Source organism: Colobus angolensis, unplaced genomic scaffold, assembly GCF_000951035.1.
Source record: "Colobus angolensis palliatus isolate OR3802 unplaced genomic scaffold, Cang.pa_1.0 Scaffold31, whole genome shotgun sequence".
NCBI lineage: Eukaryota > Metazoa > Chordata > Mammalia > Primates > Cercopithecidae > Colobus > Colobus angolensis.
Genome location: NW_012116377.1, coordinates 11320541 through 11347550, shown reverse-complemented (window position 1 = coordinate 11347550; position 27010 = coordinate 11320541). Strand labels below are relative to the sequence as shown.

General features: G+C 40.0%; 1 protein-coding gene across 5 annotated transcripts in view; it reads left to right on the top strand.

The window, feature by feature from the left end:
* The first annotated feature begins 623 nt into the window (after nucleotides 1-623).
* Nucleotides 624-27010, top strand: part of CD86 (CD86 molecule) — a 63075-nt gene continuing 36688 nt past the window's right edge. For 2 of the 5 annotated variants that reach the window (XM_011950824.1, XM_011950825.1), the window contains exon 1: nucleotides 653-794. Coding sequence is in view for 2 of the 5 variants with exons in the window: in XM_011950825.1 (XP_011806215.1) it covers nucleotides 781-794 (14 nt within the window). In the remaining 3 variants the exon portion in view is untranslated. Of the gene's footprint in view, nucleotides 795-21554; nucleotides 21759-27010 lie in introns of those variants that run through there. The other 3 variants (XM_011950823.1, XM_011950822.1, XM_011950820.1) reach the window with 2 other exon arrangements.

Sequence of the window (27010 nt, the reverse complement as noted above, 5' to 3'; positions counted from 1 at the left end):
ATTTTAATTCATATGAGGAAATATCTTCTAGTATAGTTTCTGCTTGATTCATTTTATGTTTGTCTCTTAGGGACATCTATTAATTTTATAATGCTGTCTTTTTTTTCAGACTTCTGTTTCAGAATATTCACTTTCATCAATTTAATCCTTGGCTATAGTAGGAATGAAATAATAAAAGCAGTAGTTTCTGTTTGCTCTCCTTGGTTATGCAGTCCTCACAGAACATCTCTCCACCTCCCAGCCCCACCCAGCTCAGTGAAACTCTCCATACCTTGGTTGTGGAAATTGGCAGGGGTGGGTGGCTACTCACTCCCAATCCACATCCATAATAAATCACTTTTTATTATCTTACCAAAATCTGTAGATTATTCTATTTTGTAGCTGTGGAGATTTGTTTTCTCTTTCTAATTATTTTATTTTCTAGGTTTTTTGAGGGAATTTCAAGAGGGGAGATTTTTTTTTTAGTTAGGCTCATCTTAACGTCATGTCTGGAGCTCAAGCCACTGAATTATATATTTTTTAATAGATATAGACCTACGTCAACGAATTTAAACTGCAAGGAAAGGGTTAAATTTCTTCCTCAAGTGTGGTCAAAATCTGTAGAAAAAAGAGGAACAGCTTCTCTTAAAGAAAGTTAGCTGGGTAGGTACACAGTCATTGCCGAGGAAGGCTTCCACAGGGTGAAAGCTTTGCTTCTCTGCTGCTGTAACAGGGACTACCACAGACACACGGACAAGTGGGGTCATTTCCAGATATTAGGCCACAGCAGAAGCAGACAAAATGGATCCCCAGTGGTGAGTAATAATTCTTATTCTTGGCAGACAAGTTATGAGTTGAGACTGCAGTGAAAGGCTGAGGTTGAAGATGGGGCTTTGTTGTGTGTCCTCCACTTAGTTCCTAAGCGGAGAAGCCTTTATTTTTTCTACAAAAGATCTTTGTCACATGAAGGTGAGAATTATTTGCAATGCCCAAAGCAGTTTATTGGTAGTAGTTTTATATATATATATCTTTTAGGTGCCTAATTTTGGTTTTGTAAATTTGTTATTCAAATACTGAATGTTACGGTCATTGATTTTAAGTGAAGAATCAGGAATTTTTAAAATATCTTCATAAGAATGACAAATAACAGGGAATATGTTTTTTGTCTACCAGGGTCAGTTTGGTCTGAGGGTGGAGGAATGAGATAGAGAAGGTAGAGGGTGAGAGATCAAGAAAAAGAAAGAGAAAAAAGAGGTATAAGGAGAAAATGCAAAACTCAGTTAATATGTCATAGTCAGGCCATGGGAGATTCTGGGCAGGGTTGGGTAGTGGAAGGATGTAGAGTGATTAAATTAGCTACCATGTATTGAACATGCATGATGTGCTGTGTACTTTACTAGTGTTACTTCACTGAATTTTATTATTCACAATGACTTTTGGAAAGATAACATCGTTCTTTTTGACAGATGAGGTAACTGTGGCTTAAAAAGGCTAAATAACTTGCCCAAGTTCACACTATTCATAAGGCGTAGAGCTAAAATCTTTCCTGCTCGCTTCACTGTGCGCCAGAAGGTTTCTCCATGCTGTGGAAACTTCCTGGAAGGAGTCACACCCGCCCTTCTCTTGGATGGTGGCAGCTGGCGCCAGTCACTACGTATTGATTTATTTATCTACTTTTAATTATTTATTTTTCAGACAGAGTCTCACTCTGTCGCCAAGCTGGAGTGCAGTGGCGCAATCTTAGCTCACTGCAACCTCCGCCTCTAGGATTCAAGCGATTCTCCTTCCTCAGTCTCGTGAGTAGCTGAGACTACAGGCATGCGCCACCACGCCCGACTGATTTTTGTATTTTTAGTAGAGAAGGGGTTTCACCATGTTGGCCAGGCTGGCCTCGAACTCCTGACCTCAAGTGATCCACCCGCCTCGACCTCCCAAAGTGCTGGCATTACAGGTGTGAGCCACCGCGCCCAGCTGTCACTAGGTACTTATAATTACTGTTCTTTGAAACTCCAAGTAACTTTCATCTACCCAGTGCTTACTGGTTTGAGAAAAAGCTTTGTTGCTTTTATTTCAGAAGATTAAAATTTAATTTTCAAGTAAAGACTCCTTTTGCTCCAATGGAATTTTGAAATGTTATACTCATATGAAGAAAAAAAGAATGTCAGAATTTATAATTTTTATGGTACCATAGAGGGGTTACTACTTAATTATGCCAGCACTGTCTGCAGAGGTCTAAAGAACCACAGGCTACTGTCTATATCGAACTTGTTATTCCTTTTGTTTCAGAGTGCCTGAAGATTGGTCATGAACCAATAATGGCCATTAAACAATGTTTACTCTCATAAGAGGTGAAGTAAACGCAAATTAAGACAACAGTGAAGTATCATTTTTTTCTCTATGAAAGAGATAAATATTAAATTTTAAAAAGCAAGCAAGCAAGAATCCTCCATCTTGCTAAGAAGGGAGGATTATTTATACCCTAGTTGCCCACTAACGGTGATATCATCTTTCTGGATAATAATCTAGTGATACATATCAAAAGCTTTTAAAATGTATGTGCCCTTTAACCAAGAAATTCACCTTTTAGGATTTTATTCTAAGATATAATAATACATGTTTGTAAAGTTTTAGTGATGGATATTTTTCTTGCTATTTTTTCTAATAAGGAAAATCTTAGAAACAACTTACATGTTTAAAAACAAGTGATTGATTGTTTATGGAATATCCATAATGGAATACCATGTAATTATTTAAAATTCCATTGTAGAACAATTCATAATATGTTTAGTTAAAGGGGAAAAATGCAGAACGAACAGTGATGCATACAAACAATATTAATCAGAAATATAGGTGGTTTGTATTTTCTTCTGTGTGATTTTGAACTTGAATCCCATCTGCAGGCAGAAAAATAAAGCTAAATATTTAAGATTAAAAAAATAGCTGTTTTTTCTCAGAGAAGCAACCATCTAGTGGTGTGTGATAATTTATAAGTTGCGAGATTCCACAGTTAGGGCTTTAGCCCTTTGCATTTATCTTTTGTCATGTCTTGAATCCTCTTCAAAATACACCCACTCTACCCGTAACTCATTAGATCTTGAAAGCAATGTTCTGATAGAATTTTATATTTAGAACAGGCCGGAGTACTCTTCCCTTATTTTACAGAAGTGTTTGCATGACTCTCTAGGGTGAGTTGCATATTGAGAGGGAAGACAATGCTGTGGCTAAGTGGCCACACGTTGAAGCCAGGCTGCTGGGGTTTGAATACCAGTTCCCCAAATTCCTAGCTATGTGATTTTGGACAAGTTGCTTAACCATTGTAATTCTGAGTTTCTTGTCTGTAAAATGGGAGTATGGTAATATGTCATAAAGTAGTTGTGAGATTTTAATGAGATAATCCATATAAAGTGCTTAGAACTTTGTCCTGCTAAGTACTCAGGAATTGTTAGTAGTTTTTATTACTATTACTGTTTGGATTAAGAAACAGAGGAAAAGTGATTTGTCCAAGATTATACAACCACTTAAGGGCATTACTAGGAACAGAATGGAGGAAGGTTTTTTCCAGCAGAAAGGTTCAGTATCCTCTGAGCCTGGCAGGACAACCCCAGGTTGTACTTTTGGGATGCAGGAGCTGATCTGAAACAAGCAGTACCCAAGGACAAGGCCAGCCTCCAGGGAGTGACTGATCACAGTGGGAAGCCAAATGGTAGAAAGCCAGGTAAAGTTAAGGAAACTTGAGAGTCAAGTTAGGAGGAGGAATGAAGCCTGGAGCAAAGAGCTACTATAAGAGAGAGCAGATGACTCAGAGACACTCGTGGGAGGTTAATATGGTTTGAAGTCTCAAGGCCTGGGTAATTAAATAGACAAATGGGGTTTAGATGCACGGGGGAATTTTAAGTATAGCTTTGAGAAGATGCCTAATGGGGAGTAATAATAGAGGATGAAACTGAGTGGGGTCAGAACAAGGAGCCCAGAGTCCAGGCATCCAGCTATGATCATCCTAAAGGAACAGCCTAAGTTTGAAGAATCGTAAATAGAGACATTATAAAATTTACTTAAAAAAAATCCCCTGGCAGAAGAATGAGAACTGATTTGGAGTGACAAGGCGATCATTTAGGAGACTACTGGAATAAGCCAAGGAGAAATGGTGAGGGCATGAAACCAGGGCAGTTATGGTGGAATCAGAGAGGAGAGCATGCATTTAAGAGATATTTAAGCACCAGAATTGACAGAATTTGGTTTTTGACAGATGTAGACACTGGGAGGAGAGGAGAGATCTAGGTGCATAGTGGCATCCTTCACAAAATGGAAGGTATAGGAAGCAGAGTGAGTTTGCGCCAGGCAGAGAGAAAGGACAGATGGTGAATTCCTTCTTTAACATGTTGAGTTTGAGGTGCCTGTGAAGCAGCTGGATGGAGATGTCCAAGGAGACAAGTAGATATTCAGGTGCAAGTTCGAGAAAGAAGAATGGCCTGGAAGGCACATTAAGAGTCTTCTGCATAAGTACAGTTGATAGTTGAAATTCTCATTGTGGGTCAGTTCAGTAGCAGAGCGGGTGGAGGACTGAATAGAGAGGAAGCCAAGGAGAGAACCTGGAAAACCTCGACATTTAAGGAGGGAGATGAGGAAGAAGAATCTACAACAGATACTGAGGAGAGGCTAGAGAGACTGGAGCAGCCCAGGAGAAAAGTGGTGTCATAGAAATCAAGTGGGCCTGTAGTCCCAGCTACTTGGGAGACTGAGGCACGAGAACAGCTTGAACCCGGGAGGCAGAGGTTGCAGTGAGCTGAGATAGCACCACTGCACTCCAGCCTGGGTGACAGAGTGAGACTCCGTCTCAAAAAAAGAAAGAAAGAAATCAAGTGGGGAGATGGATGCAAGAAAGAGGAGAATGCATCCATGGAAAGAGCATATTTACCAAGCTTCAGTGTTGAGCACATGAGATGTGACATAAAAGGTAACTGTAGTGACTACATGCTAAGCGTTGAACTGTGGCTCCCTCAAAGTTCATATGTTGAAGTCCTAACTCCCAGGACCTCAGGATTTGGTCATATTTGGAGATAGGGTCTTTACAAAGATAATAACATTTAAATGAGGTCATTAGGGTGGGTCCTAATCCAAGACAATTGTGCTTATTGTAAGAAGGGGAAACAGTGGAAAAGCGGTGTGAAGACACAAGAAGATGGCCATCCACATATAAGCCAGGGAGAAAGGCTTGCAGCAGATTCTTTCCTCACAAACCTCAGAAAGAACCAACCCTGTGGATACCTTAAGTTTGGACTCCTGGCTTCCAGAAAAAAATAAATTTTTGTTGTTTAAGCCACCGCAGTTTGTGGTACTTTGTTACCACAGCCCCAGCAAACTAATATACCTGGTGAGAGTGCATACAGCCAGAGAAAGAAGCTGTAAATAAATGCATCAGGGAGGAGGGAAAGAAACAAAAACAGGATTACATCACTTAAATTAAGAGCAGAAACATTTCACAAAGCAGAGTGTAGTCACAGGTCAAATTCTGCAGAAAGGCGAAGTAGGAGAATGACTGAAAATGTCAGTCCAGAGGCCCTCAGTGACCTTTGCAGAACACTCCCAGTTGAGTGGAGGCAGTAGATTTTGGAGAGCTCTGAAAATGGAAGCAGCACAGATGGTCTCCTGCAGAAAGTCTGGTGATAAAATGAGACCTCCTCACTGGAGTAAACTCACCTCTGCTGTCTGTGGAAATAATCTGGAGCCAAGCCAGCTAGACCGGAGTTCTTCCTTCCTCCATTTTAAAGGTTAAACAGAGCTGAGGTCAATGGCTCATGCTTGTAATCCCAGTGACTCAGGAGGCTGAGGTGGGAGGATGGCTTGAGGCGAGGAGTTCAGTTCAAGACCAGTCTGAGCAACATGGCGAAACTCTCATTCCTAAAAAAAAAAAATTTTAATTTAAATTAAAAAGAAAAAGGCTAACCAGAAATAAAATTCGATACTTTATTTTTCCCACCCAAAACTAGTTTGGGAAGGATTTCTGGAAGAAAATAAGTTTTGCAGTCATTTTACATGTTGGATTTTCAGTACACATACAGATTCTATTCTGTAGTGTCAGTTCAGAGGCAAGCTGAGATTTGAGGCTTTGCAGAGGTTAAGCCTCTGGTGAATCTGGTGATATAAAGAAGAAAACAAGCCCAAGAGAAATTTCAGGGATCATTTATAATTTACATCAATAAGCGGAATGGAAAAAAAAAAAAACCCATTGGAGATTGGAATAGAGAAGTATTAAAACATTTTCTTAGAAAGCTTTGAGTCAAAATTAATCTTTCTCTAGTGGCAGGAATATGATAACCCAAACAACCCTAATGTCACAGCTCTATATTATTAGGCATCAAATTAATCAGATTTTCACTAAAACATCAAGTAAAAATAAAAGGAATGAACATTGGTTAAGTGAACCAATTAGTCAATACAGGCCAGAAACTGGTAAAACTGGATAAACCTAAAATACTCAACTACCCAAAGGCCAACCTAGAGTATCACCCCAATCTTACAATTATTTTCAACCTACTAAACAATAAATCTTTATCAAGAGTCTGATAGTTTAAGGTACTGTGATGAACACAAATGAAATCACTGATACCTTTTTTTAGTCTATTTAGAAATAGAAACCCACAATTACGAAATGACAAAAGCAATTAATGCCGTTAATAATTCAGTAATTGTTTTAAAAAGAAATAAACATGACAAAGTTCATTCTCACTAAATATTAAAGAAATATCAATTCAAACACCAATGAGATATTTTCCTGTATCAGATTAGACAGGAAAACAAATAATCCAGTTAGAAAAATGGGCAAAAGATATAAAAAGACATTTCCCCAAAGAAAATACACAGATGGTGAACAACCACATAAGACAGTCAACATCATTTGCCTTTATGAAAAAATTAAACCACTACCTACCTATAAAAATGGTTAAAATAATAAAAAAATAGTGACAACACCAAATGCTGGCAGGATGCAGAGAAACTGGATCATGCATCCATTGCTTGTTGGGAATGTACAATGGTCAAGTCACCCTAGAAAACAGTTTGGCAGTTTCTTATAAAACCAAACATACATTTAATATATGACCCAGCAATGCATTCTTGGGTTTTGATTCCAGAAAAATAAAAGCCTATGCTCCTGAAAAAATCAGTATATGAATATTTATACCAGCTTTATTCATAATAGTAACAAACTGGGGAAAAAAAGTCCCTCAGTGGGTGAATAGTAACACAAACTGTGTGTGCAAGACGTTACCACTGAAGGAAGCTGAGTGAAGGGTACACAGGACTTCCCTATACATATTGTCAATTTATTTTGAATCTATAATTATTTAAAAAATTAAAAGTTTAAAAAGTAAAAAAAAAAACTAAAAATGTTCATCTTCACTAAATATTAAAGAAATGCCAATTCAAACATAAGATATTATCCTTTTACAAATTTACAATTTTTGTGGATTTTGGGATGGTTGGGAGTAATCATGCTAATAAGTATACAATAAGAGTATACCTTCATATACTACTGATTGTGGGAATATGAACAGGTAGAACATTTCTGGAAAGCAATCTGTCAACATGTATCAAGAGTCTTAAAAATGGTTGTACAAGCAGATACCCTGGGCACTTCCAATTTGTCTATGTTCTTAGTAAATTTTTTTTCAGTTCATTCAGCATCTTTGTTCCAGGCACTGTGCTAAACATTAAAAATAAAGCAAAGATGAGTAAACATGATTTCTGTTCTCAAGAATTTCAGTTTTGTGGTAAATATATCAAAGGTGATTTTTTATAAGAGTTTTTTATAGCTGTGTGACGTTTCACAGGAGCATGAAGGTAGCTGTTTCCTATTTGTCTGTAGGCATATGATGTCTTAGATAAATGCAAGGGTTTTGAGTTAGTTTGGTTGGTGTCAAATAATAAGTAGTTAATAAATCGTCTTCTATTTATTAGTGGTATCACTTTGGGAAACCTATCAGCTTCCTGAACTTCAGTGTCCTCTGTAAGGTGAGGCTACTAGCACTTGCCAATGCCATGAGGAATATAATAATTTATAATGGACAGGAAGCCCTATGGAAAAAAAATATTTTAGGACTTGCATTCTTTGCTTTAAAATCTATTATTTCCTATATTTTTAATTGTCAGAGTTCTTTAGCTCTGCCTTTCTGATTGATTTCCAGCAGACGGACTCTTACCTATAACCTAGAAGTTGCTATAGTAGATCTCCTAACTATAGATAAGAGAAGGGCATGCCAAATGCAGTTCAATCAGGTGAAAGTCAAGCAACAAAGCCGCCTAAGATAAATTTTATGTAAGGTAGGATGCCAAAAACATTAAAATGAAATTCTATTCTATAATAGTAATCATGTAAGTGCTTTCATGACGTTGTCTATGAAAACCTGCTTTTTCGCTTTCTGGACTTCTAAGTAAGTAAGTACGTAGAAAAAATTTTTTTTGTTTTAAAGACGGAGTCTCACTCACTTTGTCACCTAGGCTGGAGTGCAGTAGTGCAATCTCAGTTCACTGCAACCTTCACCTCTGGGGTTCAGCCTCCCCAGTAGCTAGGATTACAGGCACATGCCACCACACCCAGCTAATTTTCTTGTATTTTTAGTAGAGACACAGTTTCATCATGTTGGCCAGGTTGGTCTCAAATTCCTGACCTCAAGTGATAGCATGACCCACCACGCCTGGCCTAGGAAGAATTTTAGAAAGAAAGCTCCATATCAGGAATTGGGAAGCCGGTGTTTTAATTGAGAACATATTTGCACAAGTCTTGGCATAAACACTGGTTTACAAAACAAACAAACAAAGTAATGTTCTTTCATCTTGCATCAGGAGCTGCCCAACAACTCCGAAAAGTCAGCTTATGCAAAACCAGCCAAGGACAGATGAATGAGTCAAACAAGAGGGAAAGGGGAAGGGAAAGTGTCGTTCACAGGCAGTCTTTGAGGCGGTGCATAAACTATGCCTCTCCACCATCCAGACAAGACAATTGTGACACAGGGTTGACAAAGCAGGACAATGAAGGGCAGCTGCTGCTAAGGTGGGGATGATGCTGGAGCAAGGGTGTGCTCCAAGAGGCAAAAAAACAAACAAACAAACAAACAAACAAATATGTCAAAATAGTCATAGTAGTTACCTCCTGGTTGGTGGGATTATGGAAATAGGGTTATTTCTTTCACTAAAATTGCCAAATCTTCAGTACAATTACATTGCTCTGCTGAGCAGGATGAAATCAAGTTGAAAAGTAATCTAGTAGTGAGGTACAGCCCCTATGCCACGAGTGGCCAACATAGATCCTCAGATGACGGAAGTGAGTGATGCAGGCCTGTGGTTTATGTACAGCTCCATGACGTATGAATGGCAGAAGCTGTCTACGCCCACAGGCGAGTCCCATTTCGAGGAGTGCTTCTGGTCACCACTGTGTTGTCCTGTGTATAAGGATGTGGTTCAGAACAGCCAAGTCTTATATTTCAAGAGGAGCCAGAAAGGCAAACTTATCAGTGAAATCCTAATATTTATATAATGGCTCAATGTCTGGAGGGGCTGGTTTGGTATAAACCACCAATTTTACCTCTGACCTCTGTTAGTGCATCAGAGGTTCAGGAGAGAGTGAGAAAATTGTAAATTGAATGTTTTAGGAATATTATATTGGGGCCCAGGCTGTAGTGAGTCAGAGCTAGAAAGTAGGGGGCTGGAACTATTTGACTATTAATTTATTCAATAAAGTTTTATTTAATGTTGGAAAGATGAAGATGAATCAGATGGAAATCCTGTTTAGAAGCTTCTATGGGAAGAGATACCACCATAGCTAATATGTCTTAGCCTCTGACAGGAATTACGGCATACTCTATTGTGTCATATATGATCTCGTTTAATCATCATAACCGCAGGAGGTAAGTACTATCATCCCTGATTTTCCACAAGTGAAAACTGAGTCTTGCTTCGTTACATAGCTGACAACAGAACCAGGATTCCAAATGCCAATCTGATCCCAGAGCCAAGCTATGAACAACCATGCTATATATCATTATGGCAGATCAGGGAAGGAAGACATTACTTCTAGCAACAAGAAACATTTGTGGATGAAAAGATTTGAGCTTGGAGAGAGCTGTGTTGAGCCAAGTCCAAAACAAGTTCTGGCAACCATATGATAAAGGTAAAAGCCAGAGATTGAAAAGCAAAAGCTTATGGACTAAAAATGGTCCCTAGACAGAGAGTCATCAAAACAACAACAACAACAACAAAAAACCCTTAATCATAATTAATTGCGAATATTTCAAAAATCTGGAGAATTCACATAAGTTTAGATTTCCAGCTCTTCTGGAGAATTAGAATATCTAGTAGCAGTGTGCTAATAATCCCAGATGCATATACTGCATGAAACATTTTATCATCCATAGTCTCCTTAATTTCCTTAACAGCAGTAATATTAATAATTTACATAACCTGAGAGGCTTTCACCTCAAAACGTAAAGTCTTTCTAATTGAACAACCTCCTACTAACTTAGAATGACTATACGCATGGTAACAACTGGTGAATCTGGCAGAGGCTGCCCAACTTCCAATGGGGTATGAGCTATCCTCTTCCTATGCAACCTGCTTGCCTCATTTATATCAGTTGCTTGGATGCTGCAGATGCTTGAGTCTAAGAGCTGTGGTCTGGAAAGTGAGGCCCCAACAAGGAAGAAGGAACAACCTATGGATCAAGGAAGGTGAGAACTGGGAGTCCAGAAATGAAGGTTATTTGCAAGTCTGGACCCAGCCATTCCACTCCTTTGAGGAGATAAGATTCTAAGGAAAAGGCCATTTACATTCTGCTCTCCAAGATCTCTGAGTGTTGGAAGAAACTGAATTGGGGGAGAGGGGGAAACTTGACTGGGGCTCAATACAGACATGTAAATTTGAAGGAAACAGAGAGTTTAGATGACAGGCAGTAGAAAAGTTAATATGTCCATTCTATGGCTGACCCAAGAGTCTGTTTCCAGGAGATCTCTCTGGCTTGTTAAGTGTTCATGGTTGCAGGGGAAAAGTTAGAAAAAAAGAAAAACAAGCCAAAACACAGCCCCTTAAATGTTTCTAATTTTATTTTCAAACAATCAGGCAGAGTAATCCCTTTATACACTCTTCAGGCATTGGCTGAGGGTCCCAGGCAAGAACCATTCAGTTCTGGGGGCCTTAGGAAAAATATTTCCTATGATTAATGGAACTTTGGACAGGTTATTGCCTTCTTTGAGCCTCAGTTTCTTCATCACTTAGAAGGCTGAATGGTTTCCACGTTCAGAGGGTAAGGAATAAGAGGGTGAATGAAGAAATATCAAGTACATAGCTCAGAGTAGGAAGAAACAAGTGACCACTGTGATGACCAGGGACAAGGCTAAGAACTTACTCAAAAGGTGCCCAGCTGCTCAGTATTCTGTCCAAAAAACGGACACTGACATCAATCCAACATTCTAACAGTAGTCACATAGCATTATCAGCTAGAAATGAAAACACATTCAATTCTATATTCTGCTAAAAGCTTGAGGGTCACACTAGCTGTGTGATCCTTGGCAGCTGAACAAAACCCTCTGAAAGGCAGTTTCCTCACCTATAAAATTTTTTTTTAATATTTATTGTGAAGATTAAATGAAGTAATGCATTTAAAATACTTAGAGTGCCTTAGAGTTCTAGCAGAGTGCCTAGCTCATAGTAATCAGTTAATAGATATTGACTTTAATAAATAGATACTTAACTGAGCCTCCACTCTGGGCCTGTTACTATGCTAAGTACCAGGAGTAAAGGGAAATGAAACACGTTCCCCAAACTTGTGGAATTCAGAGCAGGCCAGCTGTATGAGCAGTGAATTTTTAACAGGATGAGGAAACTGTTATAATGGAAAAATAAATAGTGTGAAGAGGGACTAAGGAAGATAAAGATATGGTGAGAAAAACAGGGAAGGGTTCAGGCTTCAACTGTGGAGTGATCTGGATCTGAAAGGAAGAGTGGAGTATTGCAGTAGAGAAAGCAGGGAAGACATTCCAGGCAGAAGAAACAGCTTCCACAAAGGTAAAGAAGGCAAAACATTTTCAAAGGTTCTAGGGATGGGGGATAGTGGGGAAGATGGTCACGGAATAGTGAATGGTTCAAGTGTAACTGTTGTATGGGTTGTGGAGGCAGTTAGTTGTATGCGTTGGGGGATAAAATCAGAAGAGAAAAATTGAATTCACACTTTGAAAGGACTTGTGTGTCTTGCTAAGAAGCGTGACCAGTAACTCATGAGGAGTAAGGCGTGGGTCTTTAAAGGAAGGAAGTTTCATAATCAAATTGTTTTCCATGAAAGATAATGAAGGGAGTCACTGTTGCAATCAATTGTCCAGACTAGAGGTGATGAAGACTCTAAAACTGGCCACCAATGAATTGAAAGTAGATGGTGAGGAAGAAAGAATACAGGGTGACATAAACACAGTATGTAAACTCCAAGGTATGAAAATGGCCTGGTCCCTTCTTCCTTACCACAGTCATCCCAAGAGACCAAAACAAAAACACAGAAAGTCTCTTTTAAAAATAATCTCTTTTGTTTGTATGCAAATAGGCCATCCACAGTGAAAATGCAACTCAAATTCAGTATTTTGTCTGCAATCTGCCAAATGCAAAGATCAAATTGGTTTACAAATACTGTCCTTCTTAAAAATTCCAACTCCTCACACTAAAACTGTAGCCAGCTAGTGCAAGTTAAGATTGTTTGCAATCTTAAATAAGATTTGAGTAAAGCTGAAATTGAGACACTTTTCAAAAGAGGCCATCCCTTACTCACATTGCTAAAGAGTAGAAAGAGTGACACCTTTTACCAGAAAATTTCTTTCAGGCAGTAATGCCTCTGTGTGGTGGCAGACCCTTCAAGTCTTCCAGATAAAGCATGTGATGGAAGTAGTAGGGAGCTGCAAAAATTGCAACTCTATGATTCTGCATCACCAACTTGAAAACTACAAGCCCAGGTTGACAAATGTACATTTTAAGTGTTCGGAGAAGTCTTACGTGCCTTGGTCACAAAGATGCCACAGGGAAGTAAGTCTTTGAATGTGCAGTGCCCTGTCCCCACCTCTGTTGTGAAATGGAAACTTAAAAAAAAAAAAAAATCACTGATTTAGAAAACCACTGTTTTATTTTTTAAACAAGTTTAGTCATATTGCCTGTGTTCTATATACCCCAATCTATTTCATTTTACTTTGTAGTGTACATTTAATTTTTACTCAAATAAATATTTTACATAAGGTGCTTTCACGGATCTTCATGCTTCCCTAAATTTTAAATACACTGCCATTTGTTAAAATGTGTTAGTTTTGTTATGTATTATATCCCTTCCCCCTGCATGCATAGAAAAAAAATATGAACTTAACCTTCAAGCAACTTTTACATTTAGAATATCACCTCATTTTATTTCTTCTAAGTGAGGTTATAAAGAAAATGGCAAATGTCATATGCTTTGTAAAGAAATGACAGTTTCTCAGAATATGTAAATGCACACCCTCAGACAAATAGGCCACTTAAATTCAGAGTCACAGTCTTTTGAATACTGGTTTAATATTCTCAGGTAAAGATTGAAAAGATAACAAGTTTGGGAATCAGGTATCTACTTTGAGTTCTGAAAGGTAACATCACAGGTATTGATAGTTTATTGATATTTAATTTTTAAATGTGCTGCTGTATATATTTCATTGGTATTAGAAATATTTTACATAGTTATGTTATTTGTTAAATAATAGACCATCTTTTGTATAACCTATCAGAAGAAGTCCTGAGATTGTAAGATTAGATTGTAAATCCTACTGAATAGCTAGAATACAGAATTATTAAATTGGAAAGGAAGTTAAATCACTTAGACTGTCCTTCCCCCAGGAAGTTCTCTCTATAGTGTTATCCATGACAAATGTTTATGCAGGCACCCTAACCATTTAAAATATGAACAGAAGGAGAACAGATATATTGATAAACCTATTCCTGAGACAAGAGACCAGGGGGAAATTTTTTTTAGTTGTGACCTACACAGCTAGTTAGAATCTACCTCATGCTCTTAAGATGGTGTTTAATCACAAGGATATCATACATAACTCAAGTTGTGTAATGTTGAAAATCATTTGGTGGCAAGTACCTCAACTTTATTAGGTCAGTGTAGGTCTCCTGCATTCAACTATGGTCTCTAGGAGGGCAGGGACCACACTTCTTAGCTCACCCTGGATCTCAAGACCAGTCCAAGGCCTTCATTCAGTCTGAGCTAGTTAAGAATTTGTTGATTGAATGAAGGAAATTTTTAAAAAACTAGAAATTCCAAATGGTGCAATTACATGTGTGAATTTTAAGGTGTTATTGGAAAATGGGAAATATTACTGAGATTCAAAGATGGATAGGAACAAAGGTAAAGCATCAAAAATGTGCATATTTGTGTGTTACTAGAGTCAATAGTGATTGCCAGTTCCTATGCAGCCCTGGCACCACCTCTGAAACCTTAGCCAACTCCTTCCATGAGGTGTTGAGATACACGACAGGCAGGTGATGAAGGAGGGCTGCTCTGGATGTTGCCTTGCCGCTAGATCCTGGTCTTTAGTGTCCGTGTCCATGGGGTGAGTTGTGAGCCCATCAGTTTCCCACACTACAGTCCTTCTCTGGCTTAGCCTTGCTTCTGTGTCCTGTGGTCCAGGTCTCCCCTGGCCCCTGTGGCCTGCCCCCAGGGATGGACCCTCCTCCACACACTTCTGAGGAGCTCCTGATTCTGGGCACGCCCCAGCACACCTCAACTCCACTCTGCCTTGTCTCCATCAGACCAGAGACCTCACTTAGACCCCGGGTATGGGGTTGCTGGTTCCCCATGTGCTGCGGTTGTCACTAGCCTGGGCTCTACCCAGGCGCCCATCTTTCTCATCTTCCATACTGCCCGTTCTGCTAAAGCAACTGCACATCTGAAGGCTATACTTATCCCCAATACAATGGTACTTTTTCTAAAATGCATACACCCTAATGCTTACCCTTTCGACAACTTTCTCCTGAACCTACCTTTTAATATAAGCAAATTCAGTCTTCAGTTCAAATAAATGTATTTTGCTGCTGAAGCCACCATGTGATTTTGAGAGATAGTAAAGACAGACAGTCTTTTGCATTCACTTGTGGAATCCTGAAAATACCTCTTGGTGTCCCTTGCTTTTCTGACTTCTCGCTTGAAGACATCTAGATAAAAATGTGTCCCTGGGTCCTAGTTTCTGGGTTCAGAAATTGATTAAATGCAAGGAAACAGTATACATTGCCTCTTCCTTAGCATGCATGAATGGTAGGTGTGAATTTGTATCATGAGAAAGTAAATAAAAGAAGATTCCCCAGGGCAGCTAGGGAGGCAGAAAAAGCAAGCCTAGGATGGGAGTGGAGGACGTGACAGAGGTTTATGAGAGTGAGGGTCCGTCCCACCCTACCTCGGTCACTTACTGGTATGATATAAATGCTAAGACTGCAAACTTTTGGCTCACACAAAGAAAAACACTCAACTTCTAATGCTTAACTATGTAAAATTTACTTTTAAAGTACAAGTTAAAATTGTATCGCCCCTCAAAGTAACAAGAAACTCATTACATTTCTAAGAATGTTCCTTCAGAAACATAGAACTGAAAGCTATTTTTAAAAATTGATCTGGCCCTTAGAAAACTGGGGCCTTTTCTTTAATTTACCTAAGGAATTGACATAAAAGTCTAGGGTTCTGTACCAGAAGAATGCAGAAAGTGTCAAAATAGAAGGCAGAAATACAAAAGGAGACTTTTTGCAACAATGTTCTATGTATAGCATTTGATTCCAAGGGTGCAACATGGGGAAGTGAACATGTGGACTGTGAAATTGATGCTAATTTTCTTTCCCAGTAGTCTAGCAGCCCTTTAAAATGTCACATTATTAATTTAGTTACTTTACCAGAAATCCGTGTATGTGGTTAGTGTGTGTGTGTTTTTTTTAATTAAGAGACTTTACTTATTTTTAGAACAGTTTTAGATTTTCAAAAAATTGAGCAGATAGTACAAGAATTCCCATCTACTCCCTTTGTGGCACACAATTTCCCCTATTTTTACCATCTTGCACTAGTGTGATGTATTTCTTACAATTAAGCCATTGTTGCTTCGTTGTTATTATTATTTAAAGCCCATAATTTACATTAAGGTTCTCTCTTTGGGTTGTACAGTTCTATGGAGTTTGACAAACATATAAGGTAATGCATCCACCATTATAGTATCATACAGAATAGCTTCATTGCCCTAAGAATCCCCTGAGCTCTGCCTATTCACCCTTCCCACCTCTCCCCAACCCCTGGCAACCACTGATCTTTTTACTGTCTCCACAGTTTTGCCTTTTCCAGAATGTTCTATCTTTGGAATCATACAGTTATGTACCCTTTTCAGACTGGCATCTTCATTAAGCAATGTGCATTTAAGTTTTCTTCATGTCTTTTCACATCTTGATGGCTCATTTCCCTTTATTACCACAAAATATTCCGTTGTCTGGATATACCACAGCTTTACCAACTGATGGGCATCTTAGTTGCTTCCAGTTTTTGAATAAAAGTGGCTATACATATTCATATATTTTTCTTAGTTGTGACCTACACGACTAGTTAGATTCTACCTTATGCTCTTAAGATGGTGTTTAATCATTAGGCTATCATACATAACTGAAGTTGTATAATGTTGAAAATCATCTGGTGGCAAGTACCTCATGTGTAGGTTTTTGTGTGGACATAAGTCTTCAATTCAATTGAATAAATATACCTAGAAGTGTGACTGCTGGATCACATGGTAAGAGTATATTTAGTTTTTTAAGAAACTGCAAACTATCTCCCAAAGCGGTTTTACCGTTTTGCATTCTTACCAGCAATGAATGAGGCTTCCTGTTGCTCCACATCCTCAGCAGCATTTGGTATTGTCAGATTTGTGGATTTTAGCCATTCTAGTAGATGTGTAGTGGTATCTTACTGTTTTAATTTGCAATTCTGTAATGACATATGATGCTGACCATCTTTTTATATGCTTATTTGCTGTCCGTGCACCTTCTTTGGTGAGGTATATGTTCAGATCTTTTGCTCCTTATTAAGTTGGGCTGTTTGTTCTTTTATCTTTGAGTTATAAGAGTTCTTTGTGCATTTTGGATACCAGTCCTTTATCAGATATATCTTTTGCAAATATTTTTTCCCAATCTGTGGCATGTCTTTTTATTCATATAATGGTTGATATGTGTTTCTGCTTTAAGGAGGAAGGGTTTTAAAAATACAATTTACAGTAGCAGTAAAAATAAAAATTCATTGCAAATGTCTTATGTTCACTCTCAGGTAATGTCAGGGAACTATGAACCCAGCAGAGTTTAATTAAAGGGGACTGTCAAGTCCTGGGGGCTGTGGCTGACAATCCTACTTTATTAGCAATTGTGCAGCAGGCTGGGTATAAGAAGACAACCCAGTCCTGAGCTGCATCACTTCTAAATTAAGAATAATTCAGGAACTGTGTTTACAGTGAAATCCTGCCCTTCCCACATAGATTATATTATGTACAGGATATGAATTTCCGTCCACGAATCCAAGTACATAAGAAACCATCACTTTGAAAATTTCCTTTAGCTCAACTTAATCCCATCTGTGAGCCTCCATTCTGCCGGTTAAACAAGAGATCGTGACTGGGTCATGCAGGCGTCACCTTCCTTTCCTGCAGCCCAGTCAGAATTCAAGAAGTTCACCTGGCACCTGGAAAATGATGGAAGGACCTCAAGTCCCTAGTCCGTCCTGGTTGCCATTGGCACCCTTACTATCTGAGCCCATAGTGGCCTGTGAAGTCCGGCAGCTCCCTGCCCCCATGCCACAGTGGGGAATGAGAATATCTACTGAGGCTGGGCCCCATGAGCAAAGCACACTGCCTTTCTAGGTATGAGCCATCACACCTGAGGTTGCTACCCCTCGGGAGCACAGACAGAGGGTTAGTTGGGTTTCTGCTGCTCACGGGACCCATACAACCATCCCCTGCCCTCCCTTCTTGCATTTCAAAAGCATTCTGTCCCTCTCCTTTCACCTCTAAGCCACCTGCACCATCTCTTCCATGGGCTTTCACAAAAGTCTCGATGAACCTTTGATCTTGTATCTCTTCTGCTTTCCGCCTTGCACAAACCTCTGCATCAAGAAAGCTTAGAAAATAAACAGTAATTAACATTTCAATAAATAATGCTGCTCTAATTATTTGTGAAAACTATTCTGTATTAGAACTCCCATCAGCGCCACCTCCTAGAGTGCTTTTACACTTGACCACTGGCCACAGGAGGCCACTTCCATATAACAACAAACAGATGGCTGAAATTGGAAAACTCAGCTAAATGTTCAGATGTTTCTAGACTCCCATGGGTTTCTGGCTCTGTCACATGGAGTAGATCTCTGGTGAAGTTTGGTGAGGGCAACTTTCACACACACACACACCAGCTGCTGTGTGTAGCCTCTCCCCCTCTGGTTGCTTATCCTTGCAGCCTTGGCCTCTTCAGTTCTGAGAACATCAGAGAATGAGGCAGTGGAGGAAGCAGGCCCACACAGAAAGCAGCTTTCTGAAGTAACCTCAGCAACTTCCTCCTCACCAAACACAAGGAACTGATCTTCTCCATTGGGCTCGGCCTCCTGTCAGCCAAGGACAACGCTGTTGACCACTATCACAGTTGGCCCCGCTCCACCCTCGGCTCTGATGACATATGTGGTAGTCAGAGGAATTTTGATTGACTGACTACTGGTCTGTCACACAAACAAGATGGGGCAAGGGGGCTGTGATCTGATTTGACATGTGAAAAAAAAAAGCTATGGTCAGCAACCCCGTGCAACTGTTGAAAGGCTAATTTAATCTCAGACTCATTAACAAAAGTGATCTTGTTCACTGCCTGTTCTGCCCTGAGACCCTTCTCTGCTAGGAGGTAGGTGGACTGACTCAGGGAGAAGGGTGCTGGCGGCAGAGCTGCCAATGGACGAGGGTCCTAGAGACCATCGGCATGAGGGGCAGTTGAGGACTGTAGTATTCAGCTGAGAGGAGAGATTACTAAGGAAATTTACAAAATCAGCTTCAGTTATTTGGAAGGGTTTATATAAAAGGATAAAATAATATGTTCTCGTAGTTCTAGAAAACAGGACAGAGACAAGTAGATGGTACTTAAGGATCAGAGGAGTGAGTGTCAGTAGTTTGGGGATTATTTATAAACAAGACATTTTTCTGTTAACTCTCTTATCAAATAGTGAATTTCCCAACTTGACAAGTAAGAAAGCACAGGCTAGACACGTATCTGTCATGACACTGAAGGGGTCTTTGCTTGCTTGAGTGAGACACTGGAATGATGACTTTTGAGGTCCCTTACAGCCCAGTAACTCTAGCTAAGTTGGAGAGTAAGAGAATTCCATGACACCATATCACCCCTCATTTCTGCTGCCTGCCTCACCATTCATCGCTCTTTACTCTTTTTAATATCCTTCTATGTTACAGCATTGGAGGAGGCTGCTCTAAGTAGGAACTGAAATAAGTAGATTAAAGAAGTGCTGTGGAAGGGAAAACAGTAAAACAACTCTTTTTTTAAAAAAGCCTACTATTGCCAGGATCTGTGCTAGGCACCATATATATGCCATTCTATTTAATCCTCATGACATGCCTATGAGATATTTAGTATTACTTTTGTGAGGAAGCAAAAGCTCAGAGAGGTTAAATAACTGCCCCAAGAACACACAGGCATTAAGTAGTGGAGCAGGGTTTGAACACAGGTCTCTGTGACTCCAGAGCGCAGTGTGATATTTATTTTTACTGATCTGTTTATGGAAAATGATACTGCTTTCTAATTTAGTATTAACACACAGATTTTTTTCTAAATAGATTTACTTAAAGTATGTTATAAAAATACTACATAAATAATGGAACAGATTTTACATGAGTATGAAGTGTTACTAGTAGCTAGAATGATGAAAGTTTGGGAAATACTACTCGAAATATTTTGACAGCTAGCCTTTCAATTTGGCCTGTCTTATATTTGGACTGCTGAGTACAAGGAAAAGAAGGAAACATGAAAATTAAGTGAAATATGAGTTACTTCCCCTATGCTCTGATAATCTGATAATATGCTCTGGTAATTGGTCATATGTTACAATAAGAAAATCAAATGAACCCTTTCAAACAACAGCAAAAAAATTGTGGTTGTAAAATCCAGAGGAAAACCCCAGGTGGGATCTATCTGTATGAAGGATGAAGTTTCCAAGGTTTGAACATAGAATGACCGGAAGGAAGTGATGACCCTGTGAGTCAAGACCCTGGACTCTGGGGGAGCCCTGTGGGTTTGAGAAGCCCTGGATGAAAGGTGAAGGGCTTTACAGACCTGTTTACAGACCTCTGTAGTGACAGAAGGGAGGGAGATCTTTGTGCAAAGGTCAAAGTAAGAATTGGGAAGTCTGAAAAGAAAATAGGAAAGTAATAATGAAGATGAAATAACTGCTTGGCATACTCAGTGCCATGTTATTTACAGGCAAAGACTCCTTTGTTTTTCACAACAATGCAGCAAAAAGTGATTATGAATCACATTTCATAAGTGAGAAGACTGACATTTAAACATGTTCAATAACTGGCCCAGGGTCCAGTGGTCAAGCCAGGACTGGACCTCGGACCACCAGTTCCAAACCCACACCCCTTCCCTTGCACCACACGCTTTTGTGTGGATAAGCCTCCACAACCCTGTCAAACTGTCAGTTTGTCACTTTTAATGTCTCCTGCTTCACAGGACACAGCTAGCCCCCAAGAGATCAGGGAGGCATGCCCAGAGGGGGCTGCTTCTCTCTTTTTAAGCTCAAGTGCCACAGACCTCAGAGGCACGTAAATGTCCCCCACACTGAGCAGAGGACTTTGCAGTGCCTGATCAGGACAGAAAAAGGAAGCATGCACCTGGGGGAGGATCATATACGAGTGAAACCTGTCCCCGCTGAAGCACTAGGTTTGGAGAAATCTACTGGGCGTTTACACACCTTTCCCACTTCTGCTTGTGACTTGTAGCCAAACTCAAGAGCACCACCCACTTCCGGGAATAGTGGACCAAGGTAACAGAAACATTCTAGATTCATACAATTGGGGTTAGATTAGGATCATCTGAAAATGAAGGTTGTGTATGTCAATTGCCTTCTAACAGGATGGGTGGAGAGGTGTACTTAATGAATGATTTGGGGGAAGGGCTAGAAGTGAAGCACCCGGCCTCTCTGCCCTCACTCACTGAAGACTGTCTTCTGAAGCCTATGGAACTCAGTGCCTGCCACATGGTTGCCCACATTTGTTGAACTGAACTGCATTTTCACCTATGGGCTTCAAAGGCTGTATGTACTCTGGGATCTCTGGGAATCTGTCAGGGAAGGTGTCTTTGTCATGTTTGTGGATGGGGCTGCCTTTGGGGGTTTCCCAGGGCTTTACACTCACGCTCCGAGGGTACGTTTGTAGTCATTCTCATCAGTGGAAATGCCCACCTGCCGACAGAAGTTATTTGGAACCAAGCAAGAGCACTGTCCCTGGCTGTGGTGTTGTTTCTCTAGTCAGTTCCCCTTTTTGTATTTGAGTTCTACCGTCAGTCCTGACATTATTTCCCTCTCTGCAAGGAGCCTTAGGAGGTACGGGGAGCTCACAAAGACTCTTTGTTTTTTTCTTACTACCTTGCTTCTGTGTTCCTTGGGAATGCTGCTGTGCTTATGCATCTGGTCTCTTTTTGGAGCTGCAGTGGACAGGCATTTGTGACAGGTATGTTTGTGGAGGCTCAGACACCTAGGGAGTGGCATGAGATAAAGCTACAAGATGCATCTGGGCAGAGGTGCTGATGAGCTAATGGCCGGCCAGGGAATGAGTAAAGGGATTGCAGAGAGCATGCTTAAAACCTCTTACCATCAGGTTTGCTTCTCAGATTGACTACATTGGAGGTGGGATATTACAAAAAATGTGTCCCCTCCTGCCAGATCCCTTCATCTGTTTTTTGTGAACTAAGAGACAGAATAGGCAGGAAATAGAAGGTGCCACTTACCAAATAACTGGCAGCTGTTCTTGGCCTTGGGGTGCTGGGGTCTCTGAGCAGCCTCTGCTCTAGAAGAAGCAGTCCAAAGATGTCAGCTGGCCCCGCCTGAGTCCCCTGTGCCAGTGGGAAATCCAGAGAAGGGGGATTTCCTCCTCTTGCAGCCTCTCTGCAACGGACTTACTTGGCTTTCCTGTTTGACCTTTCCCTTCTCTGGTCCAGAGACCCTTCCCCAATATTTCTTCCCATCCAAGTGCCCCATCCCAATATTAGCCCCACTTGACACCAGAGACCAAGAACTAATTTAAAAAGAAATATTATTGGGTCAAAAAAGAGCCCAGGCAAGTGATTGAACGTACTGTTTCACATGCTGTGAACATATTTGCATTTGCATTTGCAAGCGGGCTTTAAATATCATCTCCATTAATAGTAATTTAAGGTTCTGGAGAGTCAGGTGAAAATAGTTTTTGGCAAAGGGAACTTCCTACTACTCTTAAACTGTAATAATGAAGGGGATGAACTGTTTATCTTACATGTAACTTCAATCTTGGGACTAAGGCCCTGGACTAAAATGAGTCTATTTATGTGCTCAGACTTGCAGTTCATGTCATGTGTGCTGCTGCAGATATCATTAATATTATTTATGTGAGCTATCCTGTGTATAATGGAAGCTTTTATAAATCTCTATTTATGTGTTCCTAATATATTTATTAAGTGCTTGCTATATTTCAAGTACTAGGGACTTAACAGGTAGCATGAAAGACATAAGGTGAAGCTGTACTCTTGGTTTCTAGCCTAGTGGGGAAATCACATTAATTTAATCACACTGAACATGACTACATAGTGCTTTAAAGGGAAGGAAATCGTTCTATGTGACTATATCAGCTGATTAATTACTAAGCCTTTGCATTTGATATTTTGGTTAGTCTATTATTCTTGAATTTCATGTGCCTCTTCCTGGGTGGGGTGAGGATGGGATTTTATGGAGTCGAGGCTACGGCGGGTGGGGAGAAAACATGAGAAAGATGAAGAGATGAGCCAAGCCAGATTCTTCAGCAGAAAAATCAAGGTTGAAATACCATGTTTCAAAAATCAGATTGAGGCGGGAGTTGAGGTTAGGGGTCCCCAGGCCAGGGGATTGAAGCTTCAAAGAGATAAAACTAGAGCAAAAGCAAGCGCAGAGGGTGGCAGAGAGGTCCGTGGGCGGTTTTCCACAGTCCACTCTAGTGCTGGCAATTCACCTTTCATGGCAGGTAAGAGTTATTTGTGGGGTGGGGGAAAGGATAGGGCCATAGGCTGGGCACACAGCCCTTTACTGGCCCTTATCTCTCCTCTCATCTCCTATACAGCGCTGTTTCTGAACTGTACATTGGCTTACACTCGGGCTGAGGTTTGGGAAATAGGTGCCATTTTGAATATGTCTGGAGGAAGAAAAGTGTGTCTTCAGCACTTTCCACCTCCCCATCATGGCCCTGAGACCTCAACACCGGGAAGCATCTCGTTCCCTATTGGTCCTCCTTTATTCATGGATGGATATGATTCCTTTCTAAGTTCCATGTCTTTTTAGATAAATTAACTTGAACCTAATGCCTAATGGCTTAAAAACAAACAAACAAAAAAACCCTCTCTCCTCCAGCTAGCATTTGCATTTTAACAGGGGCTTTCAAAAAACGCCTTAGCCCAAGGAATGAGTAATGTGGGAATTCCAAGCAGCAGGGTAGGACTGGTGCGCAGAATGGGGAGAGAAGGCCCCTCAAGTTGTGGCCCTGAAACGTTGGCTTCCTCTCTTTGACCATGATGCTGTTTCTGAGAAAACAAGAATCAAGCTACCTTAGGGGGCCAGGATGGGCATGGCTCCCTTTAGGAGAAGCACTGTGAAACTTTGCATGATCCTTACCTTTTTGGCAAAAAGGAAAAAAAAAAAAAAAAACATCGTTTTCAAATTCATCAGTAGTTTGAAATAGGGTGCGCCTTGACTCAGAAAGTTTCAATTCTAGATACAACTCGTCATGCCCACCACCCCTTTACTGCTTCAGGCTCACCATCTCAAGTCGATGAGCCTGTAATACTGGCTTTCTTGATCACCCTGATACCAGCCGTCACCTCTTGACAGGCTTATTTTCTTTAAGCTATCATTACATCATTTTTCTGCTCCCAAACTATTAATTCCAAACTTCCAATTTTCTGTTAAATTAAATATGAATTCCTTATTTGACTTTCCATGTGCTATTAAGCTATCTTGCTCCTTGCTTTACTTACAGAAACTAATTTCCCATTATTTGTCCAAACACTTCTGCTTCAGTCCAGTCAGCTTTTCTTATTATAAAAATTCCATGATCACTCCTTCATTTCCATGTGTCCTTAAAAAATGTTATTTGATTGGGTCTCAAAAAGTTTCCAAAGAATATGATGCCAATGAAAAGCATCAAACGCAAGGTTATACTTGATGTTTTCACACGTGTGTGCATGTATGTGTGTATCAAAAATATGGCTGAAATGTTTATCCAGTGAAACTCAATCAACACTAAAAAATGGTTCTTTCCAAAGCATCAGTTCTTTGAGACCCATTAAACAGATGCCTCGGATGCAGGGTTATGTATTACCAGGAATCTGTCTTGGGAAGAATTATTGGAAGCTTGCAAAGCCTTTCAAGGACAGAGGAAGATAGTTACCACGTTGAGTTCTAGGAAATTAACAATTGTTATTGTTAAAGGAAGACAGCGTTTCTCAGAGGAAGACTGTTAAACAGTGCAGTGGCCTGGGCTGACAGCCCGCATGAGTGGGAGTATCAGAATGAGCAGACTTAATTACTTAGAACCAATACTGGGTGGAACCTCATCTGCTATAACAGAAATCGACTCGTGCAAGTTCTAACATGCAGGGTACAGTTCTGACACAAAGTCTGACTCACCTGTCAAAGCTCAGCTCAACTATTACCACCTTTACACCACCCTTCCAAGCTGTAGGAGTGCTTGCTATACATGTCTTCTGAAGCCCTGGATCACTTGTAGCCAGCTCAGCAGACTCTACCCAGACAGGGATAGAGATACTTTAAATGTACCATATTGTCTACTATGTTAAAATGAGAGGAAGTGACTCAGGGTGAGAGCGATGGAGTGTCCAGATGTTCTCCTTTATTTCTCCTTATTCCTGGAAATGTAATGAGAATCTTAGCGGTGAACTGAAAAGTTATGAGTTCAACCACCCACTCAATTCGAGATTCGCTCCTAAAATGTCTCTTCTGTGTTATTACCCCCACTTTGGTTTGAATAGTACTGGTGACAGGGAGCTTATCACCTCACAAGAAAATCCAGTCATTGATTGTAGCTCTGCATTAAAAGTTTTCCATCGTCTGGAACTGAAATCTGGCTCCCTGTAACTTTTAGTTATTGGAACTACTTGCCCTTCAGCAACAGTGTATGTATCCTCCCATGGAAGGGCCCTTAAATATTTGCAGATGGCCAGCATATATTTGCAATCTTTTCTTCTTCAGGTTCATTACCGTAGTCCTTTTAGTTGTTCTTCATCTGACATAATTTCATTATTCACTAGTGAACCTTGCTGCCCTTCCCCTTGATAAACTGAATTTGTCAGTGTCATTCAAGTATAACTGACCTCACAGAACATGATACCACAAGCGATGTGGTCTGATTAGCAGAGTTCAGTGAATGAATCCTACACTAGGATTGGATGAAATTTTAGTTAGCCGTACCACACCAACATTTATGTGATTTTTATGTTTACTATGGATAGACTATTTCTCCTGTGTCCACTTATTCCTCTTACAGTTGTTATTTCAAAACTGAAGTACAGATTCTTACACTTACCCTTAGGAAATTCATCATGTTAGTATTAGTCTCTCTTTTCAGGCTTTATGAATATTAATTCAGCTAACCAATCTTTGAGCGGTCTCATTTTGTCCCATCTGCACAGCATAAGTTTGATTTCTGTTGCTTTTATTAGTAGTTTTACTAAATATGTGAAAGTGAAATAGTGAAACACAGAGTCTTGTAGCATCCACTGTGGGATCAGTCTTTTAGACAAGAATGATGCAGTTGCTGAGTCAAATGAATAAATGAATAAATCAAACAATGCTTTGTCCTCATTTCCCATATTGATCTATAACCATATCCTGTTAATTATAATTCTAAATATTTCTTGATCTATCCACTTTTCCCTCACTTCACCTGCTACTATCCCAGACCAAACAACCATCTTCTTTCACTCAAACAACTGCAGTAGCCAACTGATTGGTCTTCCTGCACCTGTCCTGGTTTCGCTATCATCCATTTGCTACACAGAAACCATGGTCATCTTTTCAAAATGCAAATCTGATGATGTCACTCTCAGCTCTAATTTCTTTGGTGGTTCACATATAAAGACCGAAATCTTTAAGTGACCCATAAGACAAGTGTGATCTCGCCCCTGCTCACCTCTTCAGCCTTGTCTTTCACTTATCTCTTCATTTTGGCCACAGGGACCTCCTCGTACCTTCTCTCATGTGCCCTCCTGCCTCAGTGCCTTTGCATATGCTGTTCCCTTTGCTGAGAACTCTTCCTGTCAACTCCCAAGCCCTTCACTTACTTAGCAATCTGTTCAATCTGTTCTGTTTGCCTGTTGATACATTACAAACTGCCCCCAAACTTAGCAGCTTAGAACAAGGAACCCCTTACCCACTCTCACAATGTTTGGGGTCAGGAATTTGAGCAGGCCTTGGCTGATTTTTCTGTTCCTCATGCCATCAATTGATATCACCTGATGTTATTAAGCTGATGGATGGGCTGATCTGGAGATGCGCTGTCCAGTTTGGTAGACACTGATCACTTGAAATGCAGCCAGTTCTAACTGAGATGTGCTGTAACTATAAAACACCCACATGATTATTGAAGATTTGGTACCACCAAAAAACGTTTAAAATATTCATTAATAATTTTTATTCTGATTACATGTTGAGATTATAATATTTCAGATACATTAGATAACATAA